Source organism: Gambusia affinis, linkage group LG13, assembly GCF_019740435.1.
Source record: "Gambusia affinis linkage group LG13, SWU_Gaff_1.0, whole genome shotgun sequence".
Lineage (NCBI taxonomy): Eukaryota > Metazoa > Chordata > Actinopteri > Cyprinodontiformes > Poeciliidae > Gambusia > Gambusia affinis.
In genome coordinates, this window is record NC_057880.1 from 23,110,487 (window position 1) to 23,133,628 (window position 23,142).

At 38.5% G+C, this 23,142-nt stretch overlaps 1 protein-coding gene and 1 long non-coding RNA gene across 3 annotated transcripts; both read right to left on the bottom strand.

Annotated features, from left to right (window-relative positions):
* Positions 1–5,144: 5,144 nt before the first annotated feature.
* Positions 5,145–13,295, bottom strand: LOC122842196. The gene is made up of 4 exons (XR_006372508.1): positions 13,159–13,295; positions 6,260–6,388; positions 6,106–6,180; positions 5,145–5,552 (listed from the first exon to the last, which is right to left on the bottom strand). It is a non-coding gene; the product is annotated as an uncharacterized LOC122842196 (long non-coding RNA).
* Positions 13,296–15,402: 2,107 nt separating this feature from the next.
* On the bottom strand, positions 15,403–19,210 carry zfp36l2 (zinc finger protein 36, C3H type-like 2). Of its 2 annotated transcripts, none has more exons than XM_044135838.1 (2): positions 18,876–19,210; positions 15,403–18,793 (listed from the first exon to the last, which is right to left on the bottom strand). In XM_044135838.1, exons 1-2 carry the CDS (start codon positions 18,963–18,965, stop codon positions 17,678–17,680), a joined length of 1,206 nt encoding a protein of 401 aa, XP_043991773.1. In that variant the 5' UTR covers positions 18,966–19,210; the 3' UTR covers positions 15,403–17,677. The 2 variants fall into 2 exon arrangements, with proteins under 2 accessions (XP_043991773.1, XP_043991772.1); XM_044135837.1 differs by having other exon boundaries at positions 15,403–18,796.
* Positions 19,211–23,142: the final 3,932 nt, after the last annotated feature.

The following is a 23,142-nucleotide window of genomic DNA, read 5'->3' on the forward strand; positions in this document are numbered from 1 at the left end:
GGATGTGGGACAGTTTGGTTTATATGTATAATGTGGCAATGCAGTCCAGGTTCTAAATTTAATTTATTTTTTTATAGTGCAGGGATTCTTCAAGCTGAAAACCGTTTTCTGAGTAAAATGGGAGTCATGAAACTCCATCAACTGCTGTGTTTTTTCTCTATGTTCGCCACTTGTTGCTCTCGTTTCGCTTCGGTTCAACACCAGCGGTCATAAAGTGTGGCTCCTAAAATGTTAACACACTCCCAAGATTCACTTCCCCACCAGGTCGCACCCCCACCCAGCTTCCTTATCGGCCTCCGCGCCCGGCTGCGGGTCACGTGTGGCGAGCGCAGGCCTGGTCTAAGTAAAGCCCCTTACACAGCTAGACAGGACATGTTACATTTTACAGCTGCGTCGCTCCAACTTACACGCCTGCTGTCTGTTTCTTCCCTTTTAACTCAGCGGAGTGTCGCTTTGCTATCATGCTGGGCTGCAGAAGCTGACTGACACACAAAGATAAAAGTTGCAGATTGTTGGGTGGTGTTGTAGATAAGATACGTATCGTTATTAAGGTGTGATGTTTACAACCTCACAGAGAAAGTTTTATTTTACAGCAGGAAATGTGACTGCAGTATAAGGGCGGTATTCAGTAGGATATTGTGGAAAAGTAGGTTAATTTCATGATGGTTTTCATTTACAATTAAAATAATATAGATAACCAATCAAATTAAACATTTTTAAATACAGAAATGTGGGCTTAATAGAATAAATAAAGATACACTTGCATTTTGAAGTGGAAATTTCTGGGTTGAAAATCAGAAAAGTCAACTTAAAATAGATACAACATTACAGCACAGGCTTGGAAAGTCATAATTTCCAATCCATTTCTTGAATGAAAATCCAATATGGCCGCCACTTGAGTAAAAATAATTATATGATCTGTCATTATTGATAACTTCCCACTTAACTAAGGTGCTAAATAATTCCCTAATTTAATTTCTGACTTTTGAGACAAGATGCTAGTTTAGCTTGTCTGACTTTGAGTGATTTCATTAAACGTAGTCCTGAAAAACAAAACAAAACATATTTTTTTGCAAAAAAGTGGAAAAGATTATTAATGAATAAAGAACGAAAGGGTTAAACTCTAAGTGTAAAAAAGCCTTCACTGTGCTAATATGTTGGCTACTATAGCTAATAACGGCTGGCTAACGTCGGTTAGCATGATCTACAGCAAATTTAAATTTTTTCTTAAATATTTTAATTTTACATTAGTGTACAAGATTTCATTTTTCTTGGATTTAATACATTAGCACTGACAAAAAAAACTCACTGTGGTATCAACAATTAGCTTATGATTTGGCGTTTTCAAGCTAAAACATTTAAGCTAGCTGTGCATTTTTTACACTAAATATCTGTCTAGTTAAATTTATCTGGCCACACTTATGGTAATGATTTGCTGTCTTTTAATGAAAATATTTATGTCTTTGAATACTTTTAATATTAGTCTGTTATGATAGCTAGCTTGAGTCTAGATGCTGTTAGCATATTGAACTTTGAGTCATTAACCGTTTAAAGAATTAGGTAGCTTTGGTAAAATCTTGAAATGTCACCATGAATTGCATCCAAATAATAATATGACATTAATATATAAAGAAACTGTTATTCAACAGTGGTAAAGAAAAGTGACAAAAGTCCAGTTTTAGCCTTTAGCGTTCACTGAGTTTCAGCTCAGTAGCTGAATGTCGACGTGAAATGTCAAAAGATAAAACATTTCTGAATGTTATCTCTCACTTTTTGCTCACTCTGCTAACGTAAACAAAAACTTCTCTCATCCTTTTGTCCCCAGCATTTGCAGAAAATGTGGATTGGTGAGTAAAATGAAGAAGCCTGAAGAGTAATCTGACTGTTGCTGTATGACAGACTCATGACTGTAACAGCTCAGCCTCCAGGCAGCAGAAATGATACTCCACCGTAACCTGCCCTGGTTGACACCATCACTTGTTAGCAAGCACTGCTAATCCACTGCATTTGCGTTTGTCGCTGCTCCTTAGAGACTTTTTTGAGCTCCTCATCAGACTATAATGTTATTCCCTCATCAAAAACATACCTGGAGTGTTGCTTTAATTCTTTCATGTATGTTTGGGAAATCCTTTAATCTCCATGGCAATCATTCAGCTGTGCTAAACGCCTGGGTGGATCTAGCTCCGCCTTCGAGTCGCAGCTCCTCCTCGGACCTAAAGTTTCCAAGCTTCCTAGATTCAGAGCAGCCCTCCCCCACACAGCTCCTTCAGACTAGCCAGCAACAATTAGCAAACACCTGGTGGGACTGTGCATCCACTGAGCTCATTATAGGAGCTTCTTCTCAATGAAACACTGGTAAAAATGCTGCAAAAGCATTAATAGAGAAGCCATGTTGGGATGAGCTCCTGAAGTTTCACAAACATTAGGAGTTTTTAAACAGACGGAGTCCTAATGTCAAGACTTTAAATTACAAAGTCAAATTTCTCAAAGCATTTACTAAAGGTAAAATAGTTACTTCATTTTACTAACAAAAGGCACTATGTGCCTATAAAATACACAATACTGCCGCTTTAAGTCTCTGTCTAGAAAGCCCAATGGTGCCAATCACGGGCTATAACTTGACACCAAGTAAGGCTGAGGCAGCAATGATTTTGACCAATTCTGAGGAAAAAAATGCAGTAAAATCAGAAAGAATGTGAAAATATGTGGATTTTTTGTAAGTTTTGCAGATTTGTGGAAAAACTAGAGGGACTTATTAGTCTAAAGGTAATTACAGGAATTAAAAGGAAATACAAACAAAATAAACCAAAAGAAAGAGAAAAAGAAGAAAAAGCTAACAATGTCTAGAGAGCCACATAAAAAGCTATGGCAGACCAGATTTGGTCCACAGGCCTCGAGTTTGACACGTGTGAGGCGAAGAGTCTCTGGGAATGGAAATGTCTTTGGTCCCTTGTGATAAGAGATAAGCTGAAGGCAATGGATAAATGGATGGATGGATGGATGGATGGATGGATGGATGATTGGTTGGTTGGTTGGTTGGTTGGTTGGTTGGTTGGTTGGTTGGTTGGTTGGTTGGTTGGTTGGATGATGGTTGGTTGGTTGATTGGATGATGGTTGGTTGGTTGGTTAGTTGATTGGTTGGTTGGATGATGGTTGGTTGGTGAGTTGGTTGGTTGGTTGGTTGGTTGGTTGGTTGGTTGGTTGGTTGGATGATGGTTGGTTGGTTGGTTGGTTGGTTGGTTGGGTTGGTTAGTTGATTGGTTGGTTGGTTGGTTGGTTGGTTGATTGGATGATGGTTGGTTGGTTGGTTGATTGATTGGATGATGGTTGGTTGGTTGGTTGATTGGATGATGGTTGGTTGGTTGGTTGGTTGGTTGGATGATGGTTGGTTGGTTGGTTGGTTGGTTGGTTGGTTGGTTGGTTGGTTGGTTGGTTGGTTGGTTGGTTGGTTGGATGATGGTTGGTTGGTTGGATGATGGTTGGTTGGTTGGTTGGTTGGTTGGTTGGGTTGGTTAGTTGGTTGGTTGGTTGGTTGGTTGGTTGGTTGGTTGGTTGGTTGGTTGGTTGGTTGGTTGGTTGGTTGGTTGGTTGGTTGGTTGGTTGGTTGGTTGGTTGGTTGGATGGATGGATGCCTCTCTGCTCACTGTTGGTGGTCACTGTTGACTCGCAGGATCAGGCTGGAGATAAGTTGCCAAAGGACAGAGAGTAAACACTGGGTTCTCTCATAAGATGCTCTGTAAATATTTAAAGCTCGGCGTGCTTTAAAGGGAGAGGGATATGACGGACCTGAAGCAGCAACGGCCGAGCATGACCACCCCTGGCCGAGTCCCTCCACTCACCCTGCAACGGCGAACAACATTTCCTTATTCAGCATCCGTAAACTGCGGCTTTCCCTGGCTCACCTCGCAGCTGCAGGGGGGGCTGGAGGCTACTTCCTGAATATAAAGTGATGATTATGCATTTACTTTTCTTACAGTTTAACCCCGAATTAATGCACAGGAATACTACGTCCTCCAGGCAAGTCGGTGGTTTTAAACGACCATAACAACCACACAGGAGAGCAAGAGTTTCTATAGGTGTCGCCTTTTGAACAAATGTAAAGGATTGAATGTAAATCCTGCTACCAACACATAGAGTAACGGAAAAGGCTGCATGAAGTAAAACCATACAGCAGGCGTGTCAAACTTCAATCTGGAGAATTTCCAAAAATCTGGACATTCTTAAACGGACTATTGTGCCTGAGAATGTTGAGAAAACTTATTAAGCTGTTAAAATATCAATACATAGTTGTTTGTTTCAACTTTCAAAAAGTGTTTCTTAAAAATAATCACTGATCGATTCATCCAGGATCTTGTGATCGTTATTGTGTTTTCTTGCAAACAAAATCAGATATTGTGGCGCTAATTTAGAAATATTTGTAAGAAATGTTTCACATTGTGGGATGTTAAATGTGATTTCTTCTTCAGATTGGCTTCAGAAGATCTTTCCTGCCAACAGCCTTCAATGACTCTTTGAAGAACCTGAATTAATCAGCTACAACAACATTTAACTTCTCTTTGGGGTCAATAACGTATTTCGAACTGAATTAAATCTAACTCTCATTTTCTCCCATATTTTGTATTTATATCCAATCAAACAGGAAACATTTTTCTGCTAGCATCATAAACTGGATTTTGCCATAAAATTGGATTTTTAAAACTAGACATTACAGGTGTCGTATTCTTTAGTGTGAATTAAATATTAGTGATGAGTTTGAACCAAAACAGTAGTTTCGTTTCAACTCAACCTCTGGCATTGTTCTGGCGTGTTGAGCGTTCTTTTTGGCAGGATTGTAATAGTTAAACTGGCTGACTGTTACCAGAACTGGTGTTTAAGCAAAGTAGACCAGTCTCTAACTGGCCTTACATTTAACCATAAAGCAGAGCAAATGTAATATTCACTGCAATCATTGTATGTCCAGGTGGAATGACGTAAAACAATAACGGCAAAGATGCTAAAAGGCTATATATATATATATATATATATATATATATATATATATATATATATATATATATATATATATATATATATATATATATATATATATATATATATATATATATATTAAAGTAAGCTAGCTGACTGTGATGCTTTGGTTTGAAACAGAAGTGAATAGTGGGGAAAACCACCGTCTCCAATAGTCACGTCTCCTCGTGACAAATAATGTGCTGATTTATCATTAACTGGTGATAAAATCACCCCAATGTTTCTTTGTGTCAAGCTAGTTGAGCTAACATTAGCAACACCAGTGATTGCAGATCAGATTTGAAGGAATGTTGTGTTTACGTTTCAGCTTCCTTGCTGTCCACATTTTTAAGTGAGCATCATTGGACTGTCAGTCTCATCTCCTTTGGCAGCGTTCCTGTTGGCTCAAAAAGGTCTCAGATCCGGCTTCTTATAACCCAACGACGCAACTAAACAAACTGAAACTGCGTTGTTTTCCCAGACTGACGGCATGTAGCAAGTACAACTGAGCCAGTAGCTCCAGTTGTGAGCAGGTTTCAGGTTCCCTGCACACAGAAAAAGACACATGTCCACATTGTTTCTTTGCCAGAATGGGGTCATGTAAAGTTAACACACACAGGTACACAAAGAAGGGACTTTCAAGGGTTGATTTACAACTGCTGGGTGACTCAGAGCTTCAGGACTTTCAGGGACTCTCCCCTGCTAGACGGAGAAATTAAACTTTCACTTTGGTTATTGCAAGTGGTTAGAGCTCATTAAAGAGAGGAAGTGTTCTCTTCAATATTTAACTTTTATAAGTGAATCAACCGGCTCTACAGCTGCAGGGAAAAGCTGATCAAATTGAGGTTTAGGACCTTGTCAGGAACTAATTTGGCAGGAAGAGAGGCTGTTATTCTCCTTTTGGCCAGTTTCCACCCATATGGCTCACATACACAGTGCTGAACATTTTGGATCACACTGCAAATACCAGTTTTATTGTTTTCATTGGGATTTTATATAACAGATGAAACACTGAGAAGTGCATGATTTGGATTTAAAAGGAAAATAGTATGTAGTTTTTGAAATAGTTTAGCGATAAAAACGAAAATACAGTCCTACCTTTCACCGTATTCACAGCTGCAGCTTGTTTGCTTTATATCTCTATGAACATTATGCAGACTGACATTTTTGCAGCTAAAAGAAAATATAAAAAACAATATCAACAACAATAAATATAAATAATAATGATAACACTCTGTACAAGACTATTTACCCTTCTGAGGTGACGTCACGCTCTTCATAACTCCGCCATGACAGAGGTCCAAACAACCAATGCGCTCCTTTAAAGCCAGTCTAAAAACAAACATCTGCGACCTAATATCGCGGGGCGCTGCGCGCTTGGCTGCACAAAGAGACAAGGATAGAAACCAAACTTGTCACTTTATTGTAACTTTTAATGAGGAAAGATACGGCAGATGACAGCAATCGGTCATAACGACCTGCAGCTGTCATTAATAAAGACCGTCAGCCCTCACGGATTTGCAGCGAACACTTTTAACAAGGCAATTAGATTAACGTTCATATACTTTATAAGTAAGTATGATTAGATTGCATTAAAGGTACCCGTCTAACCGTTAGTAACCATGGAGACAATGCCCGCGCTGTCATGTAGCCTAGCATGTATGAAAAGAACTGGTTAGCATCTCGTCTTTTGTACGTTTTTAAGGCTGCTCCAGTGTGAAGGGAAACACTGTTTATGACACAGTGACATACATCATGTGGTGTGAATTCAGGAAAAGTCTGTAATTAGATCAACACATCAGGAGGAAGGAGGAATGGGTCGGTTTCTAAGCTAGCTGTTTCCAACTTCTGTAATTTGGCAAAAACAACTTTGGAAAACAATTCCAGTCGCTCTGTTCAATCATGGCGCCTCAACCAAGTTGCAAAGGATCAATAGCAGAAAATCCTGTGCAGTTATTAGAAATAGAAATATCTAACTCATGATGGATTCAAGTTTAGCAACGTGACAAAACTTTTTTTTTTAAAGGTACCAAATATGAACAAAGTCTTAGCCACTTTATGCCATCAGCACTTGACCCCCATGTCTGGGCTGTTCATGCCAAAACAATACCAGGACGAGCACTGGACTTCCCAGAGCGGCAGTGGAACACAAATAGCAACTTCTAGAGACTACAGAGGAGAGGGGAAGCTGACGGAGGAGGAAAAACACCGAAGAAGAGGTGGAAATGGGTGGTGGCCAGGAAGCACGACGCTTCCTGGCCTAATCACAACGCAGAGAGGGTTTCCTTTCATTGTAGCAGCTCCAGGCACCATTAACCAGCCGCAACGCTGCAACACACACACACACACACACGCACACACACACACACGCATCCATGCTCCACAGAAAACCACTGGTGGAGAAACACTGCACTAATTAACACATCAAAATGTACCACACTAACAGTTTTACTTCAGTAAAAGTAAAAATGGTTTAAAACACATAGTAGTGCTGAAAGGAAAAGTACTTGATGCTTTGGTCTGGATCACGTGTCAAACTCAAGGCCAGTGGGCCAAATCTGGTCCACTTTAGCTTTTTATGTGGCCCTCTAGATTCTAGACTAAGTGTGCTTAAATATGTTATCAATTAAATCAATGCAGTTTTTATCTGTTTACTGCAAAATTATATCAATCAGTCCCTCCAGTTTCCTGAGAATTATCAAGGAAATTCACACAAAATCAACAAATTCTTGATATAAAATTGGGAGTTTATTGCAGATTTTTCTGAAAAATTGTCAAAAACTTTTATTACTTGTACTAAACAGCTGCTTCAGCTTTAGTTGATGTCAGATTATATTCCATGATCTATACGGAGACAATAACAAGCCGCATTTACCGTCATAAATAAGTACAAATATTTCCTGATTAGTACCACAAACACTCTCATTTTTATTGCAAAATATTCCAAAAAGAATCACAAAATGCTGAAGGGGCTGAAAAAATAATGATAATAATAAGATAGTAATATTATTACGTTCAATAATGTTATTAAATTTTAAGAATTCATTGATGGTTTATCAGTTTGTGAACAGGTTCTATCAATACGTTCTGGCACAACCGGCCCTTTAAGAGCCATTTTGTTTTTATTTGACCCAAAATGAAAATGAGTTTGACGCCCCTGGTCCAGATTCAGGAGCTCAGTTTCACTTTAGAATCTGAATGCTGTGGCTTTATTCTCGTAAATTTATTATTTTTTTATCAATAGTGCAAATTGGAGTTGAAATGTATGGAAATGATCTATTATCTATTTCTTTTTCCGGTGTGTCTAATGTAGAAACTTTCTACTTTAATGTGTATACTGCAGTTGAAATAACATATTAGTTTTGATTTGTGTTAAATAAAAACTTTCACATGTAAATCATTAATTTTTCTTTGTCGTTTTAGCTTGATGGCATTTAACTCTGCAGGTCAAACCGGGAATTATGATGCACAGAATCACAAGTCAAAGTAAACAATAAAAACTTGCATTATCTGAAGCATCGCTCATAAAAAATGGCACAACACTATTAGTGTACTGAGTCGTTTTAGAACTGATTAACTCTCATAAGTCACTGATTGATTTCAAACTAATAAAGAAAGAAAAGGAAAAACACAATGTGACTTGTGACGAGAATGTAAGATATAAAATAACATTTATAACATTTTAGTAAACATAAAATAAGACTAACTAATAAGTAACTTTTCAGCTAGATTTAGGATCTTGTTATTTGTAAATATTTACTTAATTTTCAGTAAAAAGTGATTGTTCCCCTCTCCTCTGGCAGATTATTTCTCTTGCACGTTTTCATCAATATCAAGGAATTGTTGACTTAAAAAAAAAAGCTCCTGTATCTTGTTAAAAAGTTACTTGGAAGTTAGTTTTGTCTCATTTCAACTGTACCAAGCTATCTGCACTAGAATCTACACCACAAAAAAAGACCAAGGAGTCACATGAATAAAAGAGAAAAGACATTAACATTTTGGCTAACTAGCTTGTTTTAAGTCAATAATTTCTTAATATTGTGGAAAAAGAACATTAAGACAAACAGATTATTGCACATGAAACTAGTTTCTAGTGCAAATGTCTTATTACATTTGTTATTCGACAAAACTAACTTACAACTTTTCAGTAAGATATAGGAACTTGCTTTAAGTGAATAATTTCTTGATATTGATTAAAAAGTGCTAGTTCCAATGACAGATATATTTACTTATAACAACAATTTCCCATGTTATAAATGAAATAATCTGCCTGTGGAACTAGAATTTTTTAATCAATATCAAGGAATTATTTACTTGAAACAAGCTCCTATATCTTCCTGAAAAGTTCGTTTGGAAGTTAGTTTTGTCGTATTTCAAGTGCACTAAGATATTTGCACTACTTGGTAAAATGTTGTGTTTTTGCAGTGAACACATTACAGAAACATAGTGGAGTAAAAGTTGATTAAATCAACAAATCACAGCTACATAAAACATGTACTGAAGAAAATGTTAATTTTTTCCAACACCAACAATCTCAGACATTAAATATGGATTTTAAGGATGTCGTGTTCCCACACACACACACACACGCACACACACACACAGTGTGAGTCACAGGTATCCTTCTTGGCAGAGACCCGGCTCATTGTGCGGCCCTGCGGCTCTGCTCTGATAAACACTTCATTATGAAATCCTGAGGACACAGTAAATATTTGCCAAGGCCGTTATCAGGCCGCCTTATCTTGGCGTGAACTCCAGGCACCGCATGACTCCGGGGCTTTTATTTTCTTAATGCCTTTGCTACCAACGATAACTGGGCAAGAATGGCCCCATAGAAGTAGAAAGAAGTGGAGAAAAAAATAAAAATACGTCTCTTCTTTCAAAGGCTCCTGGAAATCCAGGCACGGCAACAACAACAACAACATGGAGGGAAATGTAGGCCAGGCCTTTCAGCCGGTCTAGACGTGAGCGAATGAGAAGCAGCTCAGGTGACTGATAGCTGAAGCACATTTACAGCAGCAAGTTAATCAGTTATGAGTCGATGCATTCATCCCTGACCCGGTTCACAGAGGGTCGAACATCATCTAGGGTCGTATAAATCTAATTGTAGTTGTCTGAACAAACTGCTACGTGTTGATTATCAGTTCTCAGTCACCGTGCCTCTGCTTTTTTTTTTACTGCTGCTGGCTTATTTTACTCCACAAACCAAAGCTGACCTTCACTCATAATGAAATATTAGTACACCCCATTAAATCTGTTGTTTCACACATTCAAGACAAACGACACACAAATGTCTTCATTTCTTAAAGAAGACCAATTATACTTCCCTTAACAGGTGGGTATTGGCATAAAAACACGTTCATTACGTTTTTGCACAAAACCAGTCTTAGATAAGGAGAGTTTAGTCTCACTATCTCATTTCAGTTTAGTCTATGAGCTGTTTTAGGGCATCTTGTCACTTTAAATTCAAATAAGATGCTGCTAGCCACGCCTCCAACTCAACATTTACACTCATGAAAATGGCTGCAAATAGATGCCCAACTTTACAACCGTACATCTTTGAAAAGCAGAAGTAGCGCCTCCTGCACAACTAAAATGAATGAAACAAGTGGTTTCTGGATGGTAAGTCAACAATAAAACACAGCATTAAAATCAGCTGACCAAAGTCGCTGGAACTCAGCTTGGGTTGCTAGGTGACGAGTAGAACTCAGCTTGGGTTGCTAGGTGACGAGTAGAACTCAGCTTGGGTTGCTAGGTAACGGGTTGGGCTTCGAAGTACAAAAAAACTTATTGTGAAAAAACAATAATAATTTAATATTTTTAACAATTTTATCAGATGGACTGATATATTAACTTTTTTGGATTTTCTTTTGCATTTTAGAGACGAAAATAAAATAACATAATTACATAATAAACTAAATCTTTTTTTAAATTATTTTATTTTATTATTATTTTTCACATTAAACTTTTAAAGCTTTTACAAAAACTCTGTGTCTGGTGAAGTTTTTTTAAAAGGTTTGTTCTTCATTCAATGAAGTTTCTCACAGTGGAAAGAAAATATAGAAATTTTACTCACATTTCTAGATTCTCTTTTAGAAATCTTACTAGTAGTGATACTTCACAATAAAAGTAAAAAGTGTAGTTAAAAAAAACAAACACTTTTTCCAAAAATGTTACTCAACTAAATGTAACTAGTTACTACCGATTTCTGCTGTTTGGTCTGAATATAAGCAGGAAAGTAACAGCAGAGATCAACAAGTTTATATTAACACAACGTGAGCAAAGAAGCAACTGGTCCTGAACCAGTCTCAGGAGGGCTGAGTCCATTTCCACGCTGCAGGTTTAGAAATCTAAACAGAAGGAAAGATTATTCACCAGTGGAAAATATTTGATACACTTGTTAACGTTCCCAGGAGCGAACAGTGGGACTCGAATACAACCAGGTCAGACCATGACTCAGCGGAAACGGCGTGGCCAAAGTTTGACCTCATTCAATGGAAATCAAACATTTATTGTATTGTTTACCATTTAGCAAGATAGATTTCTGACCATGATAAGACTTTGATTTATTGTTGTCACAATCAAATCCAGTTCATGATGTTTAAAAAACACCTAAAGCTGTCTGTATTCTCAGGATTGTTTGGTTTTACTGTTTTCTCCACTGTATGTTCACTGAGATTATCAATAAATATCAATAAACTTTCAAATATGATTAAATAAAGTCACTGTGTGCATGTTAGTGATATAAATCACACTTCCTTATGTGACTGGAGTCCTAAAGAAGCATATTTCAAATGGGAATATTTTTCAAGAGCATTATTTGTGTTTGTATTGTGCAGGTAAAACCAGGATTAGTAAAAAAAAAAAAGAAAAAAGCTTTTTTATCGGGATAGTACCACAAAATAATGTGTTAATGCTTTAAACGTCAGCAAACGTCTCATATAAATTGTGAAGCACGGTGGTGAAGGGTTAATGACTTGGGCTGCTTTTGAACACGATTGGCTGGAAACAACTACAAACTTGGTCTGCTTTCCACAACATTTAGCCAATTTTCTCAGAGAAATTTCAGAGGAAAATTCTGTCAAAACAGTTCTGTGGCAGAAAAACACAAAACAATTTAATAAAAGGTGGTATTGCTGCAATTCTCTTATTAGTTAATTTATTTTGATCAGTTATTGGTTAATTAAGTGTCACTATAAAACAGAAATCCCAGGACAAAACTATGATTTAATAGAATAAATCACCACAAAAAGCTCAACCCTCGTTGAGTTCAGAGTCAAGTCCTCTACTTTCTTAATGGGATCCAGTTCAGGCAAAAATATTTTTGGCCCGCCGTAGTTTTTTATGTTGGCCTCTGCAATCCAAAATACATCAACAAGTTCCTCCAGTTTTTCACAAACCTACAAATCCCCTTTATTTCTGATGTTACAGTTTTTTTGTTTTTTTTTTTTCAAAATTGGTCATAAACATTGGGTTTAAGTGACTGCTGCCTCAGCCTTACTTGGTGTCAAGTTATAGTCTGTGATACAGAGATAATAAAAAGTCACATTTAACATCAAACATTATCGCACGTATCATAAAAATCTCTTACAGATATTAATAAATTAGCACCACAAAATCTGACTTTGATTGCAAGAAAAACTCTAACAACAATCAATACAACCTCTGGAAGAAGTGATGAGTGTAAAAAGATAAAGCCCACACAGAGGGAGGAAAAGCAGAACGTAAGTGGTTTAAAGTTGTTTTACATCTGTTTATCAGTTTATTTGCTCTTTGCTGTGGCACACTGCAGCCGCTGTAATTTTTAAACCTTCAATAAATGACAAAAACTGGACTAATTGCCTCGTTTGTTTGTAGGATGTGGCGATATTCATAACAATCCACAAATACGATGAAGTATGAGCAATGTAAAAGATAAATTTGCTTAGTCCTCTGTTGCATCTTGACATAATCCAAACTGTTTGTAGATTGATATCAAGGGAGATACATATTTTTTATATCAAAACATCGGCAATTTTCCCAGCTTTAATTTAAGCCATATTTAATAGAAATCGGTTAAGAAATGATGGCGGTACTACCATTTTTGTGACGGATTCCTGCTCATCCCGCATTGGGTCAGTATGGTTTTGTGTACGTGACTCAGTGACTCACAGTAATGGCGCCTGCAGGAGCGTCGCTCGCGATGGCGGGTGATAGACGACGTCCGAACCAGTTATGTATATCAATGGAGAAATCCTTCAACCGCCAAAATCTGATACGATTCCATTTTTGTTTACACTTTGTGAAGAAGGAAGTTGTGTTCAGTGTCTTCTTCAGAGGTTTTGTGCCGATTCCTTTAGTAATTCTTAGTGCAGCGCCACCACAGGCGAGGAGAGGGGCAGGTTTTCCAATTAGTTTGTATCATTTGATAGTGCAGTGTGAATGCAAACCACGGGAGCTGAAAATGTGACAAATGTGGCAATTTTGGTCTCCAATCAAACCGATTCTACCGGACTATCAGGTGTGAAAGCAGCCTGAAGCATGGTAGTGGAGGGGTGATGATCTGGGCTTGTCTAGTGGTGACAGAATCTGGGTTGATGACCCAGATCTAGAGCAGACATGCAGTCATAAATTCAAAGCTCAGCTTCAAAGGTTGCAGTGGGATGTTAACAAACCAAGCAGCAGTCTCCCGCCTTGCACAAAACCGATGAAGTGGAACAGAAAGGTAAAACCGAGAGTCACAGACATAGTACTATAATTTACATACAGGAAATTTTGCGGATGCCCAGAATACTGGAGGGCAAATAGATGATTCTTTTACATGCCATCCAAAAACCATCGAAGGTATCTAAAACCCGTCTTAGAGATCGACTTTTGTTCATCTCTGAATCAAATATCTGAAAGTCATTCAGCTCTGCAGAGGCTCAGTAACGAGTCACTGATCTGATTCAGGTGTGTCGGACAAAGGACACATCTAAAAGTTTCAATATAGTAGATCTTGAAGTCTAGACTTATGCATTCCTGACTTAACTAATACCGAAAAACCCGTTTATTTCAGAAAACTATTATAATTTAACCAAAACAAAACTGTTTTTAAAAGTATATTCAATACTTGTTATTTTCAAAAAGTTATTTTAATCTGACAAAGAGACTCATTAGGACAGATATTCTCATTTATCAAATATGACTGTTAGCAGATAAAGAAGGATAAAAGATAAACCATTTTGATTCCCTATACAAAAAAAAAATTAAAAAATCAACAAATAAATAAAAAATAAGGATTTTACTCCTGTGAATTATAGTACACATCAGCTCCAACTTGGTCCTAAAAAGATGTAGTGTAACTTCTTCAAACATGAGGATTGTTTACATTGAACAATATTAAAGCAACACATCATGAGTTTTATATAAGATTGTAAGACAAGCATTCATTACAAAAACACCCTAAATATTTGATGCTTTGATTCAGGAATGCCTCTATTTATCCATGAAGACTGGATTTAAAGACACTTGCTTTAGACTGGGGTGTCAAACTCAAGGCCTGTGGGCCAAATTCAGCCCGCCATAGCATTTTATACGGCCCTCTAAAGCAGGGGTGTGAAGCTCCAGTCTTGTAGGGCCGCTGTCCTGCAGTTTTTAGATGTGCCACAGGTACAAAATTGTTTAATTATCTCCTTCTTGTGTAGATCAGTTCTCCAGAGCCTTAATGACCTAATTATTCTGTTCAGGTGATGCAGCAGGGGCACATCTAAACGTTTCAGGGCAGTGAACCTACAGGACTGGAGTTTGACACCTGTGATCTAAAGAGCCTTCAAGAAAACAGTTGTGTTTGTAAATACTGTATTTTATCAATCAAATCAAAGCAGTTTCCATCAATGTGAATAAAAGTTGAATGTTATTTAACTTTACAAAGGACTTATTGAATGCAGAAACATATTTATTCATATTTTAACAGTTTAATAGTTTTATCACTACATTTTGAGCACATTAAGATTTAACTGATCTCAAAAGCTAAAGATCAGATTGTTTTCATATCCTGACAAATAAAAGGTTTGGCATTGATTGTGATAAATTTACTTCTTAAGAAATTTTGATTTATTGTTGCGATAAATTTAAACTAATGATGTTTAAAACCCCACAAAATTGTTCTTGTCAGGATTGTTTGTTCAATGAAAACATCAATAAATACCAATAAAAGTAAAAATAAAGTTAGTGATACAAATCCAGAAGCGCATTACAAAGGGGAATGTTTTCCAAGTGCAGCATTTGTGTTTGTGGGACTATAATTGGTGTGACACACAAACATAACTTCCGTTACCACAATAGTACTGCAAAATATCACAACAAAACATTAAGTGTCTTTTAAATAGGGTTGTTGGTTTTTTTGGTCTAAACACAAAAAAATCACAAGCCAACTTTTCCAAAATGATTTTTATTGGGAGAACTACAAAAAACAAACAAACAAAAAAAACAAAAACAAATGTACAGTACAAAGTTAACAGTCTCACACTCAATTTGTAGTGAACTGACTCCCCAAAAAGAAACATCACAACTCTCGTTGTCTTTTTGTCCGTTTTTGTTACATTCAAAAAGCTTTTCTTCTAATAAAGTAGTCAAAAGTACATAGTGCGCATCCCCCTGTACCTACTATGTACAAACCAAAATGTGTTCGTCCACTTCCCTCTGCAGCAAACTCTCAAGACTAGATTTTCAATATATATTTTCATAAAAAGAAAGAGGAATCGGGACTCGGAGAAAAGTAACGGTTGCTTCTGTCAGAGAGGCTGAGTGGTGACAACCTGAAAAGTTGCAGAATCCAACACTACATTCAGCTGAACGTGTATATAAAAAAATATGCCATGTAGGAAAAATACTTTATTTGGTTATTTTTAAGGCATGTAGAAAGATGGTGAATCCCATAGGCACTACACAATAATAATACTGGGGCAAAAAGGGATTGCTACATTCTTTAGCACGTGGCTGGAATCACAGTGTGACCTCGTGCAAAAACAGGAGGGAAAAATTAAAAAAAACAAATACTTTTTGGTTAATTTATTGACTTGGGTTCTTTGTCACTGTCGTCTAAACTAGATCAACGAAAAGAAGAAGAAAAAAGGTTTGGACGGTCTGTACAACCTCTGTTTATACATTCTACAGAACATCTAAAGTATGGGGGAGAAAAATAAAAATAAAAGACCTTCGACAGCACTGACAGCCTCAGGAGCAAGAACAGCAATCACACAAACTTTGTTTTAATAAACGTAAACAAGGAAACAAAATTAATGAAATAAATATCACATACGTTCTCTTAAATTAAGATTTTTTTTTACTCAATAAAAATAACCAAGTGAAGTTACAAAACGAAAAAAAAAGGAGAAAAACAATATATATATTACTGTGAAAAGAACATACACTCCACTTTATGCAGATTAATAATGGCGATCATAATTTAAACATAAAAGAATATAGATCTATTGCTTCATCATACTTGATAAATACAGTATGGACACAAATTACCAATGTAGCCTATACTTTTTTTTCACAAGATAATAAATAAGTTAAATAGTCCATAGCAAGTTATGCACCGCTATGCAAATCACTCAAAAAAAAAAAGCTAAAAAAATATAGATATATATTCAACCATCAGCAGTGATTTCCCCAAACAAGCCCAACTCAAGAGTGCTTTTTAACCAAGCAACAAATTACTGCTGACTAACCAAACCAACCACTGGGTGGCGCTAGAAGAAGGCAGATCTGGAATGGAAGTTGAAGCAAAACAACAAAAAAATGAAAGAGAAGAAAAGTGTTACTTTAAGTTAAGGCATATTCTTGGCAGGATGGGAGGAAATCTGAAACCGCTTAAAGTCTTTTTTTTTCTTGTCAAGTCATGTTACACTCATCTAATCCCAGGAAAAGTGTGGCTTGCCTGATAGAGTGATAAGAGAGAGAGGAGAGAGGGAGGGCTGCCAGGAGCCCCATGGGCAAGGCACTGATGGAATGCCTTCTGTTTGCTATCTAAGTTTTAATACAGCTATAATACATACAAGAACAAAACACTATTACACTAATGCCTGGTCAAGGATACTTGAAACTGAAGCTTAACTGATCCTCATGGGACTAGAGATGCACCGATGAGACGCAACGCAGATCGAAACCAGGCGATTTTTCCTTGTGATCAGAAAGGCGAAATACTGGGGAAAAAAATCTATTACTTTTTTTTTTTTTTTACCCCCTAATAACACCCAACGCTTTCATTTCATACAGGAAAAGCATCAACAAGTGTGTCATTAGAAAGCTTTGGGATACATCCTTCAAAAACCTCTATCATCAAGGAACCCGCAGAAAGTTTTTACTTCTCAGTAGGGAGAAAAACAAAAGCAGTATCGGTAGATCAGACCACAAGGAAAAACAAAACAAAAAAATCGGTATCTGTATCGGCCTAATCGGTGCATTTCTAGTGGAAACTGGTCTCTTGTCCCCCCTCCAGGGAGGTTTGGGCAGGGTTTGCACCCCTGCAGCTGGTGGCAAAAAAATAAATCAGAATAAGTCTTGCTTAAAGGCAAGTCAAAGGAGGTGACGAGCAGCCAAACTTTTGATATCCTCTGCTTAAAGGAAAGTCTCAGTCTCCAGCACCTCCCGACTCCTGAAACCAACCATAATCCAAAAAAAAAGAAAAGAAAAAAAAATTAACTTAGTCATCTGAAATCGACAGCCTGCTGAAGATTGGCAAACGCCTTCCAGCGTCAAGAATCGGGGACTCGGAGCCGCTCAGGCTCCCGGAAGAGCTGAGGGACCCGCTCGCGTAGCTCTCCCGGTCTGAGAGCGAGTCCGGCGGGCTGGGCGGGGGCTCGAACACCGGCGACTCGCTGAGGCGGCGCAGGGCCTGGAGGCTCACGCCGCTCGGCGCGTTCCCGTAGAAGCTGCCGCCAACACCGCCGGAGTGGTTGTTGGCGTAGCCGGCCGGGGAGTGCACCGCCAGCGGGGCCAGCAAGGCTTTCAGGTCCTGCCCGGGGAAGGAGAAGGCGCTGTTGATGCACGGCATGGAGCTGGGCGACAGCACGTCGTCGTAGAAGCTGGAGGCGGAGGTGCAAGACGAAGCGGAGGTCGGGGGCGGCGGGGTCCGGGATGTGGGGCTGTCGAGCAGCGGCGATTCGAGTCCGTGATGGGTGGAGAAGCCGGAGAAGCTGAGGCTGTGGTGGAGCTTTGGTCGGAGCTGCTGCTGCGGGCTGTAGCCGCGGGGCTCCGCCGCCTGCACGTTGGCGTTGGCCGGCGGGGCGGGCCGCCGCTCGTCCGCGTTGTGGATGAAGTGACACCGGGGACCGTAGGGGCAGAAGCCGATGGTGTGGAAGGTGCGACACGGCTCCGTTTTGTACTTCGGGTGGCGCGTCAGGCTCCGCAGCTCGTGGTAGCCGTGGGCGAACTGACACTTCTCCCCGTATTTGCACGACCCGTTCTCCTCGAAGGGCCGGCACAGCTCGGTTTTGTATCGGGTGGAGTTGATCTGCGAGGCGGGCTTCTGCTGCAGCACGCCCCGGTCTCCGGTCTCGCTGTAGGCGCGGTCGCGGAACTTGTTCTCCTTGTTCATGAGGGCCGTGGCGCCGCCGCCGCCGCCAACCGGGGAGTTCTCCTTCATGCAGTTGCTGTACGAGCCCAGAGAGTACTTGTTGCCGTTGCTCATTGCCTCCAAGTTGCTGGTGGAGTTTCTCCGGAAAAATCCCGGCGTGAAGGAGCCGGCGACCGGAGCGCCCACCGCCTTCTTATCCAGCATGCTGTTGATGTGGAGGGCGTTCATGTTCATGCTTTTCTCCTGCTGGGGACAAGAAATTATAAGTATTTCTGCGCCACCTGTGCAACAAGTTGCATAAAAACGCTTTTAAAGTTGTTATTACCTTGTAAAGCATGTCCATGTCGTAGAAAGTGGACAGGACCGTCGCTGACATGTCTCTTCCCCAAATCTGCTGCCGCACTCCGTCTTTCATGGAGGACCGAGCGGGATCCTTCACTGCGACGAGGTGTTGTTGTTTGTGCCACGACTGGAGCTTAGTAGGAAAGTTTTGGTTGTGGAAAAGTTTTTAAAAGTTGCCCAAAACGTTTTATTTTATTATTATTGTTATAATTTAATTTGAAGTCCGGAGGAAATAATAAAAAAATAGAAGAGGTTAGTATTGTGGAGCTGTGAAGTTGTGGCAGTTGTCTCCTCCTCTCTAGAACCAGAGTGCTTCACTGTGGAGCAAACAGCGTATAAATGCAACGCTGTGGCCCGGGAGGGGCGGGCCGAGTTCGGGCAAACTTCTTCCTCTCTCCGGTTGGCTGGCTGCTCGTCACCGCCTTGAAATCCAACCCTGGCCCACACTCCCTCCTTCCAGCCCACACACCCCTGAAAACCTCTGGAAGTGGGTTAAAAACTCTTGCTGAGACAGAATTTGGTTAATCAAAGACGACACCAAGGGGGGTGCACAGGGGGCCGGGGCTCTGACTTTTAGTTTGTGATTTAATCAGAGTTGGGAATATTTACTACTCAATTACAGTTATTTGAGTAACTTTTTTTAACGTGGTTTTATGAGTATTTTTACTATACTGTACTTTTTTTTACTCTTACTTGAGTTAAATTTCAGTATTTTCCGCCCACTGAATGAAAAACAAACATGTTTTAACCAAATATCCACCAGACACAGACACACACCTGCAGTTTTTATTAGAGTCATAAGTTTTTTTATTGAAAGGAAGTGATTTGTAAAATATTTTCTTTTGCCTGATGTTATTTTTTGCTACTTGTATGAATTATTGTCATTTTGGTTGTCAAAATACCAAAATGTCCACTTAACTTTATATTTTCGTCCATCTGATTATGTAATTTTTAAATATTAAATGATTGATCATTTAATCAGTTACTGAGTACTTGAGTAGACTTTTTACCAAATACGTTTTTGTTCTTACTTGGATGGGTAATTTTTACTTTTATTTTAGTAAAATATGTTGAATTATTATTTAGCTTTAGCTAGAGTGCACTATAGCACTCTATTCACTTCTGATGATTTACTAGAGCAAAGGACAAGTCTGTTAGTAACATATATCTTTTTTAAAGCTACTACACAGAATATTTTTTTAAAAATAGTCAAACTAACTATAGATATAGTATATAAACACAACAGTATAGTCAGTTTTTTTTTTTTACTTTACAGTAATTATTAGGTACAAGGTACCAGCTTTCCATGTCATCTTGAAAAGTTTTGAATTTGATTCCATAGAGAAAAATATTTTTAAAAAGTGTCATTTAGCTGTTCTCTAGATTGATATATCTATTACTTTATGTTTCAAAATCTACAGGAAATAGTAAAAAATAAAGTGTGAGTCAGGAAAACAACGTGTAAGCAGCCTGGAAGTCAGCCATTTTCAGTAGGAAAGTTGCTTGTTTTGCTCCTATGCCTCTTGTGATGTCATCAAGCAAAATCAGAGTTAGCGTTTGTTTCCTCGGTGCCCTTCAAATAAAAAGAGGTATTTTTTAAAGTCTTGCAGTTAGAATGCACTCTATATTACCAAGCTATATTCTTACATCATTTGGTGAAAACAAATATGTAACTGGGGAGCAACTTTAATAGACTTAATTATATTTTGCTCTGGTTGTCTAGTTGTTTCTGCAGGAGTCCTGTCTCTTCCAAAGTTTTCCTGCATCTTGTTCCGCAACTCCTGGTGTGAAGACGGTTGCATTTTAAATGACAGAGAGCAGAAAAGTCCTGGGGATTTGAACCTTCCCCCTGTTTCAGCCTCTGGCTGGAGCTGACACATGTTTCTGTGATGGAAGGAAACTGTGCCTCCCCCCTCCCTCCCCTCCCTGTGGACGGGTGAGACCACAAATATGAGCCAGGAAGAGTCCAGACAAGAAGAGTGCGGGACAGTTTTTAGAACCCACTGATTGCATAATCAGCTTCCCTGCTGCAGGAAAACCGTGTCAGAGCGAAACTTTGGGTTCATTTTGATTTGGAATAAAGTAAAACATGCAGGATTTGCTGTAGTGTGACCCTTTTCTTCTTTTTAACTCCTCTGTTGTGTATTTTGCTGCTCTGTCTCGGAGCCCAGACTGCAGGAATGTGGTTTTCATGCGGAACAGCAGAGCAACACTGCCCCCCAGAGGTAATAGATGGAACTGACAACGAGGGAGCTGCAGGCTTTTTGCTCAAAATACTGAAACGTCGCTCTGTTGTTTCCAAACAGGTCAAATTCAGTCAGGTTGGATGGAGAGCATCTGTGAAAGTTATATTTGAAAACACCTGATGGAAATATTCACATTTATTTAGGTCTGGGCTTTGACTATGCCTTTCTAGGCGTCATAGTCCAGTCCTTGATGCCATACCTTCTGCAGTTTAGCTTTTTTTGCTGAAAAAATACATTTTCAGTGGTGTTTTTTTACACAGTACCTTTCACTTTTACTTGAGTAATTTTCTCATTAAGTATTGCTGCTCTTACTCCAGTAAAATGTCTTATTAATGAAGCTTGTTTTAATCCAAACTTCACCAGATTCAGCCACACCTGCAGATTATGTTAAAGTTTTAAAAGTTTTGTGATGATAAATTTGATTTGGAAACATTTTTCTATTCTCCATTTTTGCTATTCATATAAATTATTTCCATTTTGACTTTTAAAATACCAAAAGTTATGGATAACTTTATCCATGTGGTGATGTAATTTTTAAGTGTCAAATAATAAATGTTTTGATCAGATACTTGGTACTTGAGTAATTTTTTTTGGATGGTTACTTTCTACTTTTACTTGCATAAAAATATGTTGAAATAATATTTTTAAAGCTACTCCTGAGAAATTTTTTAATTAGCTAAACTCACTTTAGAAATAGGTGCCCACCCATGCAGCCATATCGGTTTTTAAATTTTATTGTAATTCACAATTTAGTAAAGACATAATCGACCCTTCTGAAAAAAGCTTCCTCTCACCCATGCCTTTGATGACATCACAAAAGGTATGAAACACTGGGTTTGTATTTTATCTGGAAAAATTAGAAATTTAATTTCCAGGATATATTTATCAGATGCATCACAGAAAGAACAAGTATTAAGTACTGTTATTTAGCTTTTCTCTTTGTCAATACAATTATTATTTCCAACTTCAAAATCTATAATAAATAAATAGTGAAAAAAAAAGAAAACATTTCTGGAAAATTTCCAGAAAAGTTTGGTATTTTGACTAAGAAAGTCTAAGAAGTCTGGAGTTCAGCTCTTTTCAGTAAATCTCTCTTTTTTCCACCCGTTTGTATTTGCATGTTTGTTCTTTTAGCAAATTTCCGCTGAAGAACATTTTGAGCTAAATATTTAGGAATCCATGATTTCATCAATTGGAAATGTTTTTAATAAAGACAATGAAAGATACGTACGACCAAAATTTAAACTAAGTGGAATCAATAACTACCAAAAGTAGCTTGTTTTGCTCCTATGCCTCTTGTGATGTCATCAAGCACAAATCAGAGTTAGCATTTGTTTCCTTGGTGCCCTTCAAATAAAAAGAGGTATTTTGTAAAGTCTTGCAGTTAGAATCCACTCTATATTACCAAGCTGTGTTTTTACATCATTTGGTGAAAACTAATATATAACTGTGGAGCAACTTTAATAGACTCAGTTATATTTTGCTCTTTAAGCTGAAGGTGTGAACTGCTGGGTGTTGCTGTTTGTTATCAGTTACATTCTTTGTTTAACTTTAGCTAAAAAAAATCCTTGCAGTGTCACTTTGTGGCTTTGCAGATTGTTTTTGTAGTGAACTTTAGCTCTACTAGTTGTTTCTGCAGGAGTCCTGTCTCTTCCAAAGTTTTCCTGCATCTTGTTCCGACAACTCCTGGTGTGAAGACCGTTGCATTTTAAATGACAGAGAGCAGAAAAGTCCTGGGGATTTGAACCTTCCCCCTGTTTTAGCCTCTGGCTGGAGCTGACACATGTTTCTGTGATGGAAGGAAACTGTGCCTCCCCCCTCCCTCCCCTCCCTGTGGACGGGTGAGACCACAAATATGAGCCAGGAAGAGTCCAGACAAGAAGAGTGCGGGACAGATTTTAGGACCCACTGATTGCATAATCAGCTTCCCTGCTGCAAGAAAACCGTGTCAGAGCGAAACTTTGGGTTCATTTTGATTTGGAATAAAGTAAAACATGCAGGATT

Bases quoted from the DNA above. Each gene is read 5' to 3' on its own strand.
- zfp36l2 (XM_044135837.1), bottom strand. From the start codon at position 18,965: ATGAAAGACGGAGTGCGGCAGCAGATTTGGGGAAGAGACATGTCAGCG. The intron at 18,797-18,875 runs GTAATAACAACT...TCTTGTCCCCAG, and splicing joins ACATGGACATGCTTTACAAG to CAGGAGAAAAGCATGAACAT.